Here is an 18,834-nt window from a genome sequence, read left to right on the forward strand (position 1 = left end):
TTTATTATGGATATATTAAGAGTTTTGGGGGGGTAGCCTTAATAGCAAACAAGAGTCATGTCTATCTAGTGTCATGGAAAATGAGTTAGATTCAGCTATTTCCATATCTATTCTTAGATCCGTTGGTAATGAAGAGAAATTCATTGAGGATATCACCTATTTGACAATTCTTCTACTGGTAGAATGAGTTTAGTTATATTTAACTTACTTTACAGAGAAGTCATGAAGATTAATTAATATTTTGGAAGCACTGTTGCCACTCAGAGTTTAAAAACAATAATAACTTTAATGAGCCAGATTCATGTCTCATGTAACTCTATCAAACCTGTTATCAAGATGAATTATAATCTATTGGCAAGATGATTCATGCTAAAGGATCTTATATGTTGGAAAAGAAGATAATAATAAGTTACTAATGATTGTTTCTATTATTTTATAACTACTAATTGCTGGAGTATGACAGTGCTATATAAGGAAACTAGAGAGGAAAGACACAGCTTCTGGAGGGAAAGTGGAGGTAGAGAAAATAGTCTAGAATTTTAAATTTCATTGGGATTGGTTAGGTGCTTCCCCTGTAGAACCTGTACTTTAGGTGATCAATGCTATTGCACTGATGACATTACTTGACTGGTACAAATCAGGGAAGGATCCTCCCCAAAGTCATTGCTGTAATGGTAGTGAAACCACTGTTATTAACTGTATGTGTACAGTCTGTGGTCTGGCTTTTTTCCCCCATGCAATTTTAATGTGAGTGAGGACCTAAAGCATAGGAAAAGGGAACATCAAATGTTATCTTTAGCATCTGTATCTCTCTTATAGGTGGTACCAAGAGATTAGGGCAGGCATCAGTAGGTAAAGGCAGTAGCTAGAAAGTGAGTCACACAAAGAGAATAGTTATTTTGTTTTGTTGACACTTCTCCAAAACCAGGATTTTCCTTTTTTCTGTCTTGTAGATAGAATTTAAGAAACTTCTATCCTGCCAAAAATTTACTCTTATTTATTTCAACAAATAGGCACATAGCAAAGCAGATGTGTGCAAACAGACTTTTTTTTTTTTTTTTAACCTATACATATTCATCTTTGGTCTGTTCAGAGCCAGTAATATATTCAATCCCATTCCCATGGACTCAGTCTCCTTCAATCTTTTTTTTTTTTTCAGTGTTCCAAAATTCATTGTTTATGCACCACACCCAGTACTCCATACAATACATGCCCTCCTTAATACCCACCACCAGGCTCACCCAATCCCCCAACCCCTCCCCTCCAAACCCTCAGTTTGTTTCTCAGAGTCCACAGTCTCCCATGGTTCATCTCTTCCTCCAATTTCCCCAAACTCACTTCTCCTCTTCAATCACTAATTTCTAGGAACTCTTTCTTGAGCTCTCTGTATCCTTTCTTATTTATACCATGTCTTTTAAATGGATGTAGAAATTTTTTTTTTTAACTACAAATGTCTTCCGTGTCACCAAACTGTGGAAAGAGCCAAGATGCCCTTCAACAGATGAATGGATAAAGAAGATATGGTCCATATATACAATGGAATATTATGCCTCCTTCAGTCATTTCTAAAATTTAATCTTCCTGGGGCGCCTGGGTGGCTCAGTGGTTTAAGCTGCTGCCTTCGGCTCAGGTCATGGTCTCAGGGTCCTGGGATCGAGTCCCGCATCGGGCTCTCTGCTCGGCAGGGAGCCTGCTTCCCTCTCACTCTCTCTGCCTGCCTCTCTGCCTACTTATATCTCTCTCTGTCAAATAAATAAATAAAATCTTTAAAAAAATAAAAAAATAAAAAATAAAATTTAATCTTCCTTCACTAACTATCTAATCAAATTCACCAGCTTCCCTCCCCTTTTCCATGGGATTTTCTGCTTTCCCGGTCTGGTTCACCTTTCACAGAGCTCAAGCATTGCCCAAAAAGGTCAGTGGATATATGAGGAAAGATTCTTTTTTTCGAAGTCTGGTGCAGGCTGTTGCAGCTGCTGATTACATGGCTAATGCAACATGAGGTCACCACTGTTTGTGAGCACGACCAAATGGGCTCATTTATGTGACACGTTAGGTGGCCCAAGGATACCTGTATGAGTTCTCCATGCTGCCTTTTGATGTAGATGCTTCTTTATATGTACACCAACCACCCTCACCACATAAGTTGGCCCAAACTAGAGCCATTCTCTGAGATTCCCTTTCCCTGCCAGAGTGCTGGCTAGTGAACCCAGTCACTTTCTGGGTCTTACTCAAAAAATCCCCTGTACTCCACTAAAGACTGGGAGTAGTTTTAGCCTTATATCCAATTCTCTGTGTTACTCTGCCATGTCTCTTCTCCCTTTCTTGATGCTCCAGAATCCCAAGATCCTCAAGACAAAAAGAGGATCAACAATGGAGATGGGTGCTTTGTTCATCTATTCATTTATTCATCAAATGTTTATTAGGCACATATATTCCAGACTCTGTTCTAGGGAGTGCTAGAATATACCTGCTCCTAAGAAAGGACCTGACCTTAGTAGTTTGTAATTAGGGTAAATATTGGACTATATTTTTCCACTCTTCTGGAAAATATTTTCAATTAAAACCTAAGCTCTAATGGTGGAATGGAAGGCTGACTCTAATTAAAAGAATGATGGAGGAGAAAACAGACAAGGGAGCAGTTTGGAACTAGAAATCCTCCCCCCTGAAAGCGGCAGAGACTAACTAGTTGTTTACCAAGTTATTTTTTCCTCTCGTGTATGTAACTAAAATACACTTCCAGCCCCCCCTGTGACTGAGTAATGGCCAACAGAATGTGTCAGAAAAAGTACATGCCACTTTCAGGCCTGGCCCATAAAAACCTACAATGCAGAATCTTTCCCTGTCCACTGTAGATAGGACTGTGAAACCGAAGAAGCCACAGACAAAAGCTTGGAATCCCTGAATGACCATGTGGAAGGTCACCCCTCTAAAGACCCACATGAGCAAAAAACAAAATTCTCTTACTTTAAATCACTGAACTCTGGATTTGGAGGTCTTTTGTTTTGGGTGTTTTTGTCGTTGTTAAACTGTCTAGGTTTACTCTACTGCACTGCCCTATATCATAACAGGTAGGCAGCTTGTTACTCTATCCACAATGCACACAATAAATTCTTGTGAACTCAGTGACTGAATAAACACTCCCTCAGAAACACTCAGTTTGTATACATTCTTTTCTACTTCACACTCACTCATCCTCCTCCATACAGCTACCGGTGACTGCTCTCAAGCACACATGTTTGTACCCACAATGGAAAAATAATATTTCAGGAGACCCACTGATGGCCCACGGAAAGCAGAACACAAGTATGTAGTTTTGATTGCAGCAAGAGAAATTTAGGCCATAAGTAAGACTTTCTAAATTATAAAGTTCATCAAAATAAATAATCAACAGATGAAGGTCATAAAATCTATACCTTGAAGATCTTGGATAAAGAGTTACCTGTCTATGTTGTGCTGGATAAGTAGTTATTGTCATTAAAACTTGGAGACTAACACTCAATTCTCCCAGATGGGCTGGCAGACAAACCTCCAACTCAGAAACTCTGCCCAACTCCAGGTCACCTTCATCAAGCCTAGATAGTGTTGAGTTCTTTACTCCTCGGTCTTGTGACAGTGCAGTGAGCCCAGCAATAGCTGGCAGAGGTGGCGGTAATGAGCAGGTAGAGTTTTCACAATAAAGATTTCCGGGGCAGTATATTTTTCTCTAGCTAACCTTCAATTCAGTCAACCATGTCAGGGATTTCCACAAAAACAGATGGAAAGGGGAAAGCTATAAAAATAAATCAATTTTGAGATGTGTATAGGTATGAATATTTTTAATCTTCTTACTGAATAGACCAACTAAATGAATGATTTATTATGAGAAAAATCCACTTCACCCTCAGTGGCAGGCACTAGAACCATATTGCCCTTCTAAGGTCTACAAGACCGATGAGGGAAGGTTAAAATTCAAATCTGCCTTCTGGGATGACCCAGGCTTATACATCTTCAGAAACTTACTGTGCATCCTTTGCTATTTGGAGAATATGGTAAGACCAGCTAAAATCTTAAGCTGTATTATATTATGTTTCTCAGAGAAAAAAAAATTACTGAATTTTTAGCAGTGTAGCTATCCATTTTTCTTATTTAAAGAAAAATCCAGTTTGATTCATGCCGAGTAGTCAGGGTATATAAAACAAATAATAATTCATCAGCCCCAGAATTATTATGTTTTCATTTATAAAGATTTTGCTCAAGATTTTTATTCATATATTCCAGCAAAATAATGTAATTTTGTATAGTTCTTATTCTTGCATGGTTGTATTTTAATAATAATAAAGTAATACAATAAGCATATCCTGTCTCCTCTTGATGAAAATATCAAGATTTATTTGCTAAATAAATAAATATTCAGTAATGGATCTATGCTTAGTAATGTTTAATAGAAAAGTTTTCTGGATCAGATATCAATTACTCTAACACTTAGGTGGATAGAGTCATATTTTGTCTTTCCAATGCAATTTAACTCCCAGGAGTAAATATGTATGTCAGAGGAATAATATATTGTTTTAAAATAGACCTTTAAGAATTGCTTGTTACTGAAATTTATAACCCTGTTCTTGTTCAGCCATCATTCACCAGTAAGGATAATACATTCTTGTGCTTTCTAGAACAAGAAGTTAAAAATTCCTCATTTTATTCTTTTTTTCCTTAAAATGATATAATTTTAGGGGCACCTGGGTGGCTCAGTGGGTTAAGCTGCTGCCTTTGGCTCAGGTCATGATCTCAGGGTGCTGGGATCGAGTCCCGCATCGGGCTCTCTGCTTGGCAGGGAGCCTGCTTCCCCCCCCCACCTGCCTCTCTCCTATTTGTGGTCTCTCTCTGTCAAATAAATAAAAAAAATAAAATAAAGTTATAATTTTATCATGATCATGAGTTTTCAAGATCAGACTATTTCCTCTTTGTAACTCACTTTCTCAAATGGAAAAGGTTATAGAATTAAAGGCCCATTCCCCAATATTTTATGAAAGTATTACGGCCAGTTTGGTGATAAAGATGATAAATAATCTTACATTTGTACCACAGTATTCTTGTTAGAAACAGAGAATCATTCCCAAAGTACAGAAATCCCTCATATAGAGAACTAAATTCTCTGTTCTTAAAAATATGAAAATGTTGGGGCACCTGAGTGCCTCAGTCTTTAAGCGTCTGCCTTCAGTTCAGGTCATGATCCCAGGGTCCTGGGATCAAGCCCCGCATTGGGCTCCCTGCTCGGTGGAAATCCTGCTTCTCCCTCTTCCACTCCTGCTTGTATTCCCTCTTTTGTTGTCTCTCTGTCAAAGAAATAGATAAATAAAATCTTAAAAAAATACATGAAAATGTTGGTCTTTCCAACTGGAAGTGCAGTTTTCTGGCACTGTTCGATCTTCTCAATGAGCAGTTCACTTGTCCTTCGCAGTAGCAGGTTACAGCACTGTTTGCCTCTGGTCTCCATCATCTACTCTTGCCTTCCATGACTGCACTTCTCCTAGACCTTCCTGGAACTTTAATTCATCCTGCTTGGTATGTTTTCTTATGGAGTCTGACTTGAAGACAGAGAGCATTTAAAGAAATACCATTTAATAATCCAAAAATAAGTGGAAGTATTGTAAATTTTTACCACAGCCTCTCAAAACAAACAAACAAAAACAAAAAAAAAAAAACCCACAAAAAAACAACAATGGCTTGAGGCAAGGTGGAGCTCTTACAGTGAGATACATGGCACGAAGCAGGTTTTACAGGAACGGAACCCATAATGCTCAGCAAAACCTTGTGATGCACATACACACTCACAAATACATATATATGCATGCACAGATGCGGACACACACACTTATATGGCACCTTCTTTCCAAGTTCCCTCTCCCACTCAAAGCTCTCCAAATATTCTCCCCAAATTTATTCCTTCATAAATAGATTAGGTCCTTTCCAGTGTTAATCTGTAGGAATATTGTGAATGAGATAGTTGATCCTGTTTAATTTTAATAAGTATATAAAAATTTCCAGAACACATTTTGTGTATTAATCTCACTTATGGCTTTATCACCCATCTCTTACATTTCTTTTTACTCTGTTTTCCTCAGACATTCTTGTACACTTTTTCTTATGTTATAAGTATCTATGTAAGGCAAGTCATTACACTTCTACAGTGGGATATAAACAAACAGATAAGTAGATTACCAATCCAGATAGGCAGGGAAATTAAATTTTCAGTGTATGTAAATCTTCTTTTGTGCATTCTTAGTTAACTATCCAAGAGTCACTTTCTGTAAGATGTAGAATCTAACCAAAACTGAAAAAGTAGTAACTATGAAAAAGATCAAGAAAAATAATGCTAGCATATATTTAAGTTTAATTATTGGTAATAATGTCATAATACTGTTCTCATAATAATGGCACCACCAAGATGTATTCAATTTTTCTATCTTTGTCTAGTTGTAAACATTAATTCCTAATCCTCAAACAGTTGTGTCTTAAGGAAGGAAGATATTCTTCCCAGATTCTTGAAGAATTTATGATTGCCTTGTGTCTCAGCTGTAATATTTTAAGGATTCCAAAGTATTTGTAGATACACTGAACGACTAGCTAAATCCCTATATCAGAAATCTTTGGTTTCAAGTGGAAGGAATCACAGCTCAAACTGACTTCAATATATTTAAGTTTTAAAGGGGTAGGGAGAGGCATGGAACACATTGATTTATATTATTGAAAGATCCACAGGCAGCACTACCTTTAAATGCAGCTTAATCCCACAGCTCACTAACTGCTCTATTTTCTTCTGTCAGCTTTATTCTCAAATTCTACCTGGTATTCCACTACCTATACCATCCCCTCAAGTGCTAGGATCTTGAGTAATAGCAAAAATGCTCAAATGTCATTACAGATCTCAAATTACACTGTCCTGAAGAACAGTGAGTGCCTCTTCCACACAGTCCCCGGACTCACTCTTACTCATTGACCCAAATTGCACTTATGTTTATGATTGAACCAAAACTGAGGTCAAGGTAATGCCAGGATTGAACGGTCTTCACCAGTTAGATCTCACTTTTAGAGCAGGTAGAGATTAAGAAATCTGCCAAGAGGAAAAAGAAGTAAGGAGAGAAGGCATAGTAGGTAACCAACCAAAAAATGTCCATTCTAATTCTTATATAGTGCAAAAATATACCTGGGGGCACTTGGGTAGCTGAGTTGGTTGAGTGTGTCTGACTCTGGATTTTAGTTCAGGTCATGATCTTGGGGTTGTAAAATTGAGCCCCATGTCAGCCTCTGTGCTCAGTAGGGTATCTGCTTAGGAATCTCTTGATTCTCTTTCTCCCTCTCTCTCTCTCTGCCCCTTCCCTTCTCTCTCTCTCTCTCTCTCTCTCTCTCTCTCTCTCAAATAAGTAAATCTTTAAAAAAGCTGTTTATAGTATTATAACAACATTGTATTATTTTTTGACTGTGACTCTAATAATATTAAAGGGAATAGCAGTATCTTTAATGTTTGTATTGTCTCAGGTCTACACTGGTGGGGATAAAATTAAGAAACTCTCCCAGAATCAATACAAAACAGCAAATTAAACATAAAACTTTGGAATCAACATGAATTCCAGGTGAAATAGAAATGAATTAAGCATAAAAATCCTATGGGATTATTTGTTTTTTCAAAGTTTACATATGGTCTATGAGACCAACTTTAAAAATTCAAAGATCGGTTTTGAATCAAAGAAGACCAGCAACCTGAAGTGAAAATTAAGAATCTTAGGAATGGAAACCAAATTTTTCCATTTGTATCTAGAACTCTATAATGAAGGTCAAAGGGAAATGCAGCTTTTTATATGAAGATTCATTATCCATAGAGCTTTCTCACACATCAAATGCAAAAATCAAAATATGCTATGTTTTTAAAAGTAGAAACTGTTTTATTATTTATGGGAGGCAATAATGATAACTTAGCTGCAAAGCTGCTGCCTTTTGCTATTTTCTTGCTGATGTGAATTTGTGGATAACTTCCAAGATAGAAGTACTGGCATTAAAAAGAGTACAAGATAAAACTCAGAAAATGGTTGGGAAAGAACTAATGACAAAGTGTTGGCATTACGAAGATACTGTAGAAGCCAAACTCTGAAACTGATCAGTAAAAAGAAGTCATATAACACTGACATGGTCCCATCTCATACTGAGCAATTGGGACCTTTAGAAATGAGATTTTGCTCCAACCCAAAATGTCAGAACATTTTGTTATGGACAAAGGGCAGAGAAATGACATAGACGCCAGAAAATAGAGAAGGAAATGAAACTTAGAGAAAGGTGATGATAGAACACTAACAGATCTGCATACTTCTAAAAGAATTTTTAAATTTCTTGTGCTTTTTCTCTTTTAAAAAATTTGCTTTGTAAAGTTCATTCACAGTTTGGTGTCTGTGCTTATGATGAGGTGTCCAACAGAAAACACTGATGCTGATGGCCTCTACATTTTGTACTTTACTTCCAGAGAGCTTATATTCTACAGATATTTAACTTCATAACAGTTAAAGCTATTTCTCATATATATATAGATGAGTCTGCTGATCTACAATCAATATTTCATGTTTGTGCAGATGCTTTTCTGGTGATGCCAACAGTTTCACTAAGTCAGACTCTCTCTACTAACCCAATCTTCTTTTTGTGACTATGAGTTTGTATTTCTCAGAGAACGAGCTGCAACAAAGGTACAACCCAAATATGAAACTAATTTTTCCATCCAGGCAAAGCTGCTCTGTTCATTTGAGCATTTTACTCCATTGAGTTATGCAATACTTACTATTTTACTTCCTTCACTCTTTATAAGCTAAACAGAAACCATTTAAGATTTAGGTAAAATAAGGACCAAAGTCTGTGTGATATTTATTTCTAAGCTTAGTGACAAAGAAATAAATCATATCTCAGAAGCTCTGAACATTTTATTCGTTCTTTCTGAAGTTCTTTTTTTGAAAAAGATTTTTTGAAGTTCTTTTTTTTATCATTAAAAATTCAGGGTTTGGAAAAGTTTGTTTTTAGATTCAAATATTGATGAGCACCTACTAGATGCTTGGGCATGGGCATAACTTACAAATGTCATCCTCAAGAAGGTGAAAACTTGTTAGGGAGATAAGACATAGTCCCATGAAACCTTAGGAAATTCACTCTGGAGTGAATAATATAGATTTCTTTAAGAGTTTGAAGAGTGCTGTTGAAATATTCAGGAAAACCTGCATGGACAAGATGGGACTTAAATTAGGTACATCTGGAAAGATAGTCATCAACTGAATAAAGGGAAAAAGAGAATATGGAAGTGTTTCTTAGTAAAAGAAGTTTTTTGAACAAAGAAAAGTTCAGAAGCAGGATAAGCACAGGCTGGTACAAGCTAGTGAAATCAGCAGAGCAGATGATAAAGGTTTATACAGGAGAAAATGTAGGAATTAGGTAGAGATTGTGAAATAGATATACACAGTTGAGAGCCTTGAATACCAAGAAAGAAGTCACTAAAGTTCCTGAGAAAGTATGTGGCAAACACAAAGGCAATATTCCAGAAATATTCCTTACATGGTGGGGTGGCATAAAATGATAGTGGTGGCAGTGAGGTTGGCTGGGAAACTTCTGTAATTACTTCTGTAATCCAGATGCTATGTGACCAGAAATTTGACCAGGGTGATAGCAATGGTTATGCTAAGAAAGAAGTTAATATGAGATGTATTACAATTGGCAGACTTAATTAGTTTTTGAGACTCGCTAAATGTCAGAGATAAGAGGAAAGAAAAGTCAACAATGGCTTCCAGATTCTTTTTTTTTTTTTAAGATTTTTTTATTCATTTGACAGAGAAATCATAAGTTAGGCAGAGTTAGGCAGAGAGGCAGGCAGATAGAGAGGGAGAAGCAGGCTCCCTGCTGAGCAGAGAGCCTGATGTGGGGCTCCATCCCAGGACCCTGGGATCATGACCCGAGCCGAAGGCAGAGGCTTAACCCACTGAGCCACCCAGTCACCCCTGGCTTCCAGATTCTAAGCCCGAATAATTGAGTGAAAAATGGTTATCCTTACAACACATTGGTGAAAAGCAGGGAAGAGGGAAGTTGTGGAAATTATGAAAATCACTTTTGAAGAACAGATTTGCTCCCTTCTGGAAATTTCTGTAATGATGAGCCAATAGCAATGTACCAGTAGACATTTGGAAATGCTGTGTTTGAATTTGGTGAAGATTTTTCAGGCCAGACTAGAGCTTTGATCTCTAACTCTTTGCTTAGAAGTAAGAGCTAAAGCCACAAAAATTGAGAAAGCCCCCAGGAGCATGCGTATGAAGAACTCATCAGTGATCCGGGGACAGCTTGGAAGAGTACTGACTGAGAAGGCAGGAGGAACAAGGGAGAAAGAGAAACTGGGAGGTGTGTGTCTGTAGGAGAGAGGGTGAAATACAGAGACAGAGACAGAGACAGAGACAGAGAGGAAGAAAGTAAAGAGACTGTCACTGAACTCCAGGGAGCTGACTTCAAGGAGGAGGGCAATACTACAGAAGGTCAAGCTGCATAAATGACTTGAAGACCTGAAAACTGGTCAGTTCCAGAGTTCTGTGGTACAAAGAAAGGTTCTTGATAAAGGGCAAACTTCATCCTCTTTTGCTGAGGTGAGACATCTTTCAAAAATAATTGCAAGATTATGTTTCTATGCAAGAAACTTAATCTGCATAATCTATCTTTGATATTCTTTTTTAAAGCATCCACTGGTGGTAAAAATTTGGAACTATGTCATACTTGCAAACTGATTTTTTAATGATAAATTTGGCCACGGTCATCTAAATTTCATCTCTAATTGTGATAAATTGTAAAAGGATACGTTAAGGTAATCATTTTTTTTCAGTTCTTCTGGCATGACAGAAGCAAAGAAGACATTTTTAATCAATTCAACTTTCCTACCAAAGAACAAAAAAATACAATCTGGTTAACTTTCATATCCATCAGGGGCACAGGGCTTTTCGGACGCAGGTAGAGGTTTATGAGCATAAAATTGAGAACAATTAGCACTCAAATTAATGTTACATGAGATTCAACATCTGGTAAGTATGTCGTCATTTTGGGTCATAGACCACCTGCTGGCTAAATGTTCATACAATTGCAATTTACTCTGCATACAAATCGAATAAGAATGATACTTTAAAAAATATTTTTTCTAAACTTAACTGTATGAATGTAGTTGCCTCTCACATTTTAAAACTTTGCCTGGAATTTAATAATAGATCAAACACACAAGATGAAACATACAGGGTCGAAAGGAGCAGAAAATATTTATATTTTTGCAAGCATATTTTATAATAAATTAGCTATAGCACTCACATTAGTTTCACTAGTCAATCTAATCACTGCAACTATTAGTATCAGTCTCCTCTTTGTCCCCCAAATATTTACGAGCAAGAAGACTTCAACCTCTCAAAGTTCTCCTGTTATTTATATAATTGAGCTCTCAAACATCTGGCTGCTTCTGGCAATAGAGCTGCACTGGAAAATGACAAATCTCAAGATGCTCCCTACAAACCTACTATAAACACCGGCCTATGGACCGCACACCCCAATCAGTTCTGGATTTTGCCACTCTGGGGCCTCCTGTCACTTCAGTGTAGACTTTAAAGTTTTCAAGGTGTCCTGCTAACAGGTTTCAGCCCTGGGATCCAGAAGCTTCTATGTCTGGATGCTCCTCTCTGGGTTTGTGTGGAGGTCAGAGCAGCCACACCTATTCTTAAGGACTCTCGCCTTCCAGAGGTACCCAAGAAGCCAAGAACATCTCTATAGGACAGCCCCCAACATTATCCCCAGAATGGCCCATGGAGGCCTGCAGGCCTTCTATGTCAGGGAGCAAAAGCAGTTAAAGAGCAAGCCATAGCCCGGGATCACATATCTTCCAGCCTCAATCTCCAGAGTATGTCAATTCCTGGGGACGCTGACAATTTATAAATGTTGGCATCTGATAGAGAACTAAAGGATGAACACAAAAGAAATGCAACGACCATGTATCGGGGTGAGTTAGTGGCCTTTTGATTTCTCGGCAAAACTGGCAAACTCTTCCCGTATTGTTCAGAGCAAGACAGTATTCAGTTGGAAGCAGAGGGTGTGTCTGTGACAATCTAATGCAGATTTCAAAAGCAAAGAAATTTCCTGCATTTTTGAGATTGAAATGCAGAAATCACATTTTTACCTTGTTTATAGAAATGAGACATCCTTTAAAAAAGAAGCCATTTGTAATTCAAACACCAACTCAAGGGGCATGTTGAAGCTGCACTTTAAAACCCACAAAAGTTACTCCTTTCATTCTGAGAACTCTGTGTGCTTGCTATACTTTTCTAGACAGGGTAGGAAATGTTCTACCCAGAATCATTGGCATTGCCATGTTTCTGGAACACATTTCCCACTGGTTTTCAGAGTGATCATTATTGTCATGGCTAAACTGTCCTGGGGTTAGTTTTGGGAGTTAAGTTTTGACATCCAGCTGCCTTTCAGTTCTGATCCCTCCCATTTGCTCACTGTGTGATCTTAGGCAAGTTTGCAACCTCTTCTTAAAGCTCAGTTTTGCCATCCATAAGCTGGGCATAATAATATGCCCTGTCCTGCCTGGTTCTTGAGTGAAAAAGGTAATCCTGAAAAAGCATATGGAACAGAAGTTCTAGATAATAATCTCAGGCCAGATAAACCCTCAATAGTCTCAAGGGATTGCCTGATTTTGAGTCACCAAGGAAAGACTAAAGCATGTCTAATATATTTTGTTCTGTATCTTTGAAACAAAGATATTTTGTGATATTTTAAATTTTTTCAATAATGAGCATACATGGTAACTCTCTGTTTGACAAGCATACCCTATTTTCTTAACCAAAATGTGCCAAAGAGCTTTGAGAAATTGTTGTTCTGGGGAAGGGTTGAAGGTGGCTGTTGCATGTGAGGTGTAGAACAGGGTACAGACATGAGGATGGGTGGTCAGTATCCCAGGCTCCAAATACAACAGCTCTACTTTTAGCAACTTTAAATATTGGGCTTAGTAAATTTTAGTTTGAATGAAGGATTCTGCAGCTAAAAACAGGAATGGAGGATGCCAGAGAGGGTGGATAAAAACACTCATGGTTTACTACATCTATTTTTTTTTAAGATTTATTTATTTTAGAGAGAGACAGTGCACAAGCAGGAGGGGGCAGAGGGAGAAAGAGAGAGAATCTCAAGCTTAGAGCCCCATCTCAACCCCAGGACCCCGAGATCATGACCTGAGCCAAAATCAAGAGTCAGCCACTTAACTGACTGTACCACCCAGGCATCCCACATTTATAATTTTTTAAGGACATATTACAGATAAATAATGAAGGCTATATCTGAATCTTTACCATTTAAGTTCTGATTCTACATTAAAAATTGACCTTTAAATCATAATTCAAGGATATTTGGAATTCCATCTTTTTCCCTTTCTGGCAGCTTTAAGTAGGGAGAGCTCATTAAACCCTCTGCTCATCATCCTTCATTTGTGAAGTCTTTCACAATCAAACAAAGTGTTATTACTCAGAATGGAAGTGAATTAAGTGAATCTGGCCACCAAGACTCCATGGATGACATTTGTCCCTGTATCGAAAGTAACAGAGAGCCTAGCAAGCCTGAAGCAAAATACAATGGTTAGGTCTGTGGTCTCTGGAGTCAGACCGCCAGGTATGAATCCTGCTTTGTCCACTTATAGGTTGTGTTCTTGTGTGTACTCAACTTCCTATTCATTAAATGGGGAAAATAGCACCAATTTTGTAAAGTTACTGTGAGGATTTAAAAAGACATTGCACAGGGGCACCTGGGTGGCTCAGTGGGTTAAAAAGACATTGCACAGGAGCGCCTCAGTGGCCCAGTCAGTTACACCCCCAACTCATGATTTTGCCTAGGGTCATGACCTCAGGGTCTTGGGACCCAGCCCCACATTGGGCTCTGCACTCAGAGTGGAACTCACTTGTCCTTCTCCCTTGCCCTTCCCCTCTGCTTACTCATTCTCTCTTTCTCTCCCTCCCTCTATCTCTAAAATAAATAAATGAATAAAATCTTTAAAAAAAAGAGAGAGACAATCTGCACAAACTACTTAGAACAAAGGAAAGTAGAAAGTAAGTACTCAGTAAATAATAGCTCTCAAGGTCATTAAGTATGTGAGTTTGTTTTACGACCATTTTCATGACCCTAAAATTATTTCCAAGTCTAATTGTGAAAGTCAGTGCATTTGTCATTTCAAGTTTTCTTCAACTATGGGAGGGATGGTAACTAAGTTAGCATGATAGATTTTAATTCTCACTTGGTAATTGTTCTCTTTCCTTTCATATAACATTATTTCTTTAAATCTTAAACTATGAACAGAAAAATCATATTCTCTTAAAAAGAGCACACAGGAAACTATTAAGCCTGCAAGCTGGTCCTGAATTTTCTATCATTTTGAATATGAAGAAAGAAATCCATGTAATCCAATCATATTTTACTAATGTTCTATGTGTTTATATTTTAAGAAAAGTATAATGAAATGTGATTTTGATATATCATCTATTTGACAATTCGATGCATGTACTTTTACTTTGCACATTTAATATTTATTTTTATCATGTCTTCCAAGTACAATTCCTGAAATTTAGGAGGAAAAAATACCCCTTGTTATCAAACTCTTTAGTTCATTTCCTATTGTATTTCAGATCTTCAAGGACTCCACGTATTGCCCCAGACAGTTGACTGGTCATCTTTTCCTCCCCAACAATATCTCTTGACTCTTGGGTTCAAAAACAAAGAAGATGGGAAATTTTTGGAAAAATTTTCAAGCAGGAAGCTGCCTACATTTACAGGTAAATCACCCGGACTTATTATTATCCTTTAATGCTGTTATAAGGCAGGAATTGTGCATTCTTCATCAAGTCTTATTCATCATAAGGTCTAGCATATAGTAGAGGTAGCCCCCCCCAAAATATGTTTGTCAAGTTATAATGAACTCCTTTCAATCTTCTTTGTGGGTTAGTTACCAATATCTGGGATTCAGGTTCCCCTAAGACCAAGGCAATTCTAGAGTGCCTGCCTCCTTCACTCCAACCATCTCACCCCAGCCGTGCTATCACCAGTGCCTAAGCAGAGGGCACTTACAGAATGTAAGTTTTTGTCTTCATCCATTAACAAAAATTATCCAAAATACTTGTGTAAAATCAAAAATACAGCCAATGAAAACCTTAAATCAGTTGGATTATCTGTTATATTGCTATTTGTTCTACTCTTTTCTTATGTAATTTACCAAGAGCTTAAATCTCCTGAGGACTTATTATACTTTAATGGTATTCAGTAATTCTGTTGAAACTTCCAAAACTCAAGAAAATATTCACATGGAGTCGAAATCTCAGATTTGTGGGCAAAATTCACAATAGAGTTGAATTTATTCCTTCAGCTCTACCCGTATAATTAAGGATTTGTGTTTTGTCTGGCACTCTGTCCTCTGAGGCTTATCTCAACTTCAAGCTACATTCAAAGTCAATGGGATCTGCACACTTGAGTAATGCCTCGAAGGAACAAGACAACAATCAGACACATTTATGACAACATTTTTTCACAAGTCAGGGAAAACATACTCTGCTGAGAGGGATGAATTGTTATAGGCTGTCTCTTAGATCTCTCAATCAGGAAACACAACAAAATGAATAAATGATAGTCTCTAAAGGGCAGTGTCTCCTCTGCCTTTCTCCTCATAGATCTTTCATTGCTATGCATGTGGTCTAGGGATGGTGCTATTTTCTACACTAAAAATTTCATATCTATTAACATTGAGATATCTGTTTATAGTTTGCTAAAAAAAGCATTTTGAAATGGAAGCCTGGAAAAAGTATTATAAAAGTTTATTGTTACAATTTTTAGAACATAAAACTCCCTTCGGTCTACTGACCAAAGAAGACACAGTGAGACACATGGAGACAATGGGGAAGCGAATCTTGCCAATACTGGATTTTATTAGAAGCACCCAACTGAATGTAGGTATATGAGTCTTTTATATTTGTCCAATGCACAAATATTAGACAATTCTAGAAGTATGGAAAGTTTATGGCACAAATATTGCAAGTATTAGAGGAGTTTAAAAACACGGTTAAATCTCATCGGCAAAACCAAGCAAAGTTTAGCTAATGATTTTTTTTTTTTTTTACATTTTAAAACATACGACAATGCTACACTTTGCAATTTCCAGCATTTATTAGGCTAGTGGCTCTTTGAAGAGCCTGTGTGTGTGTGTGTGTGTGTGTGTGTGTGTGTGTGTGTGTGTGTGCCTTCCTCCTATCTAATTCAAGTTTGCAGTACATTTCTTACTTCAAATCAAAAACAAAATTTTAGTAAATATAGTGTTTCCCTATTTCATATCCTGGGCTATCATACATAACTATTTTGTTACCCACACAAGAATTTGGAGTCTTCAAGCTAGTGCCTCCATACGACACTGATAAATTAGAGGCTTCCCGATGCATTGGCAATTGATCTTTGTACACCCTTAGGGTAAGTTATCTAATCACTTTTTCTGATCTGAGGAAAATATGCCCTTTCTACTTTTCAGTGATAAAAATCCCAAAATAATACCTGAATTTTGCTGTGCTGTTTTACAAAATTTAAGCCATTATACTGAAAGTACATAAAGGGAACTTCTCATTAACGGGCTATAAAGGCTGCAGATTTCCTCTTTTTAAGATATTTTTCAAAAGGCCTGAAAGCTGGAAATTTTGAGGAATTTTCTTTTTGTGGCTTTTGTATTACATCATTGATTTGATGTTCTTACCTTACAAGAGGAACCAAGGGGGTCATCACAAATAGCTACTTAACATCTGTTGAGCAGTTTATCTGCTCAATAACATTATTCAGCATCTTAGAAAAGCTATAAAACCCCTAATCTATTGCATGATTTGTAATTCTATGCATTACAAATACAAAAGCACATTTTTATCAATTTTCCTACCACCAGAGCTCCCCCTCTTCCCATAACTCTGTTCCACTCGATTATCTCCCCTATATTTCTATTATGAAGAAATTCATCTCTATTTTCTCACAGTTCTAGAGGACAGAAGTCCAGGATCATGGTATCAGCATGGTCAAGTTCTGATGAAAGCCCTCTTCCTGGCTTGTAGACTTCCATTTTTTCTCACATGGCAGAGAGCAAGCTCTCTGAGATCTCCTCCTATAAGGACATCAATCCCATTATGGGGCCTCCACCCTCATGACCTTGTCTAATCCCAAAGACCCCATCACCATACCATCACACTGAGGGTTAGGACTTCAATATATGAATTTTGGGTGGGCACAAACATTCAGTTTACAGCAATCTCATTGGCTTTACCACAAACTTTAGGTCCTGTTCTCCAAATTACCCTTTATCATAACCTCCTCTAGCCACACACCATCACCAAACTCCCCATCTTAATTAGAGATCCACATACATCATCCCTGTCATCATCAGACCCTTGCACAGAGTAGAATCTTTGGTAACAAGAACTGTCACCACAGAGCTTTATTTTTCCTCATCGGTTCATGGTAACCCTCGCAGAGCCAGTGTGCTAGAAATTGTGGAAGTGATCTGCCTGTGTCCTGGCTCTTTGGGGGCAATACCTGCCATACCTTGTTACTCGTCAGGACACTAGCCACATCACCTCTTGACAGCTCATATCTCAGTGTGTTGTGTATGCAGATTGGGCCTATCTAGGCATCACACGCATTTTAAATGTTCTTAACTCATTTTTTTTCACCCTCCAAAGGGCATTCTAGCCACTTAGAGATTGGTATACACATGTATCTTTATGTATCTATAAAGGATATTTGAAAACCATAACTAAGATTCTTGGCATCTAATTAATAACTGAATCTCTTTAAAATTAGTCAGTACCACTTAGCTAAGTGTGAAGAATTTTATCAACATTTCTGTTAGCTTCTGTGGGAATTAACAGATTTTAGAAGATTATCTCAAAGAGTTTAATGGAATTGAAGCAACTGAGCTCGAAGGTATCCAGGGACCACAAATATATCCGAATATTGGCCTCTAGATTTTTTTATTGTATGCCCAACCACAGCTTAATAAAGCAGGACTGAATAAAATTGGCTGCAAAGGTAACCTAGCTTAATGAAGCAAGTAATGAGTTGGTGAGTAGAAATTATTCCTACATGGTACCATTAACTGTAACCCAAGAAGCACTCAACAGTGTTTTTAAGATTACCTGAAGTGTGTTTTTTCTTATCACATAGGAAATGCTGTCCACTTGAATGTCTGAGTATTGCATAGTACTTATTAGTTGTCACCTTCACTTGTGACGCCTGTAGATGAAGACTTTTGTCCATAGATGTGCTCTGTCAATATAACCCAAAGGCAAATCATTTAACCTCTGAGCTATTTTTTCTCATTTATTAAATAAGCTTATATCTGCCAGGCCAACCTCACAGAGTTGTTGTGAGGCCCAAAGTACATAATCCATGCTGAAGCACTTTGTTAAGCATTACAAATTGCAGAAGATTTTAATTGTTTATATTGGTTTTTAGTGTGCTTTGACAAAAGGACTGTTTTATAGATCTTTCTCTTTCTTGATACAAGTGTGTACTCTGAAATTATATATTCTTCTAAAATGAAGATTATGCCGATGTTCTACAGATTTCTAATTTTTTTCCTTAGATCACTAATGTGCTCAGAACTACGCACAAAGCCAGTAGTAGAGGTGTTATCTCCAGCCATGGAGTAGATCTACTAACCACAGCAGCCCTTCCCCGGGAACGTGAATTTTCACCTCTTGCCTTAAGATGACAGAAGGAAACAAGGGCTTTCCTTGTATGAGGGAG

The 18,834-nt window shown here is 37.5% G+C and overlaps 1 protein-coding gene across 1 annotated transcript in view; it reads left to right on the plus strand.

Moving 5' to 3' along the window:
* SPATA16 (spermatogenesis associated 16) overlaps positions 1-18,834 on the plus strand; it is a 236,938-nt gene that overhangs the window by 171,215 nt on the left and 46,889 nt on the right. The window contains exons 7-8 of the mRNA XM_046002990.1: positions 14,694-14,840; positions 15,892-16,004. Of these exons, the coding sequence (XP_045858946.1) occupies positions 14,694-14,840; positions 15,892-16,004 (260 nt within the window). The remainder of the gene's footprint in view (positions 1-14,693; positions 14,841-15,891; positions 16,005-18,834) is intronic.

This window comes from Meles meles, chromosome 4 (genome assembly GCF_922984935.1).
Source record: "Meles meles chromosome 4, mMelMel3.1 paternal haplotype, whole genome shotgun sequence".
Taxonomy (NCBI): Eukaryota; Metazoa; Chordata; class Mammalia; order Carnivora; family Mustelidae; genus Meles; species Meles meles.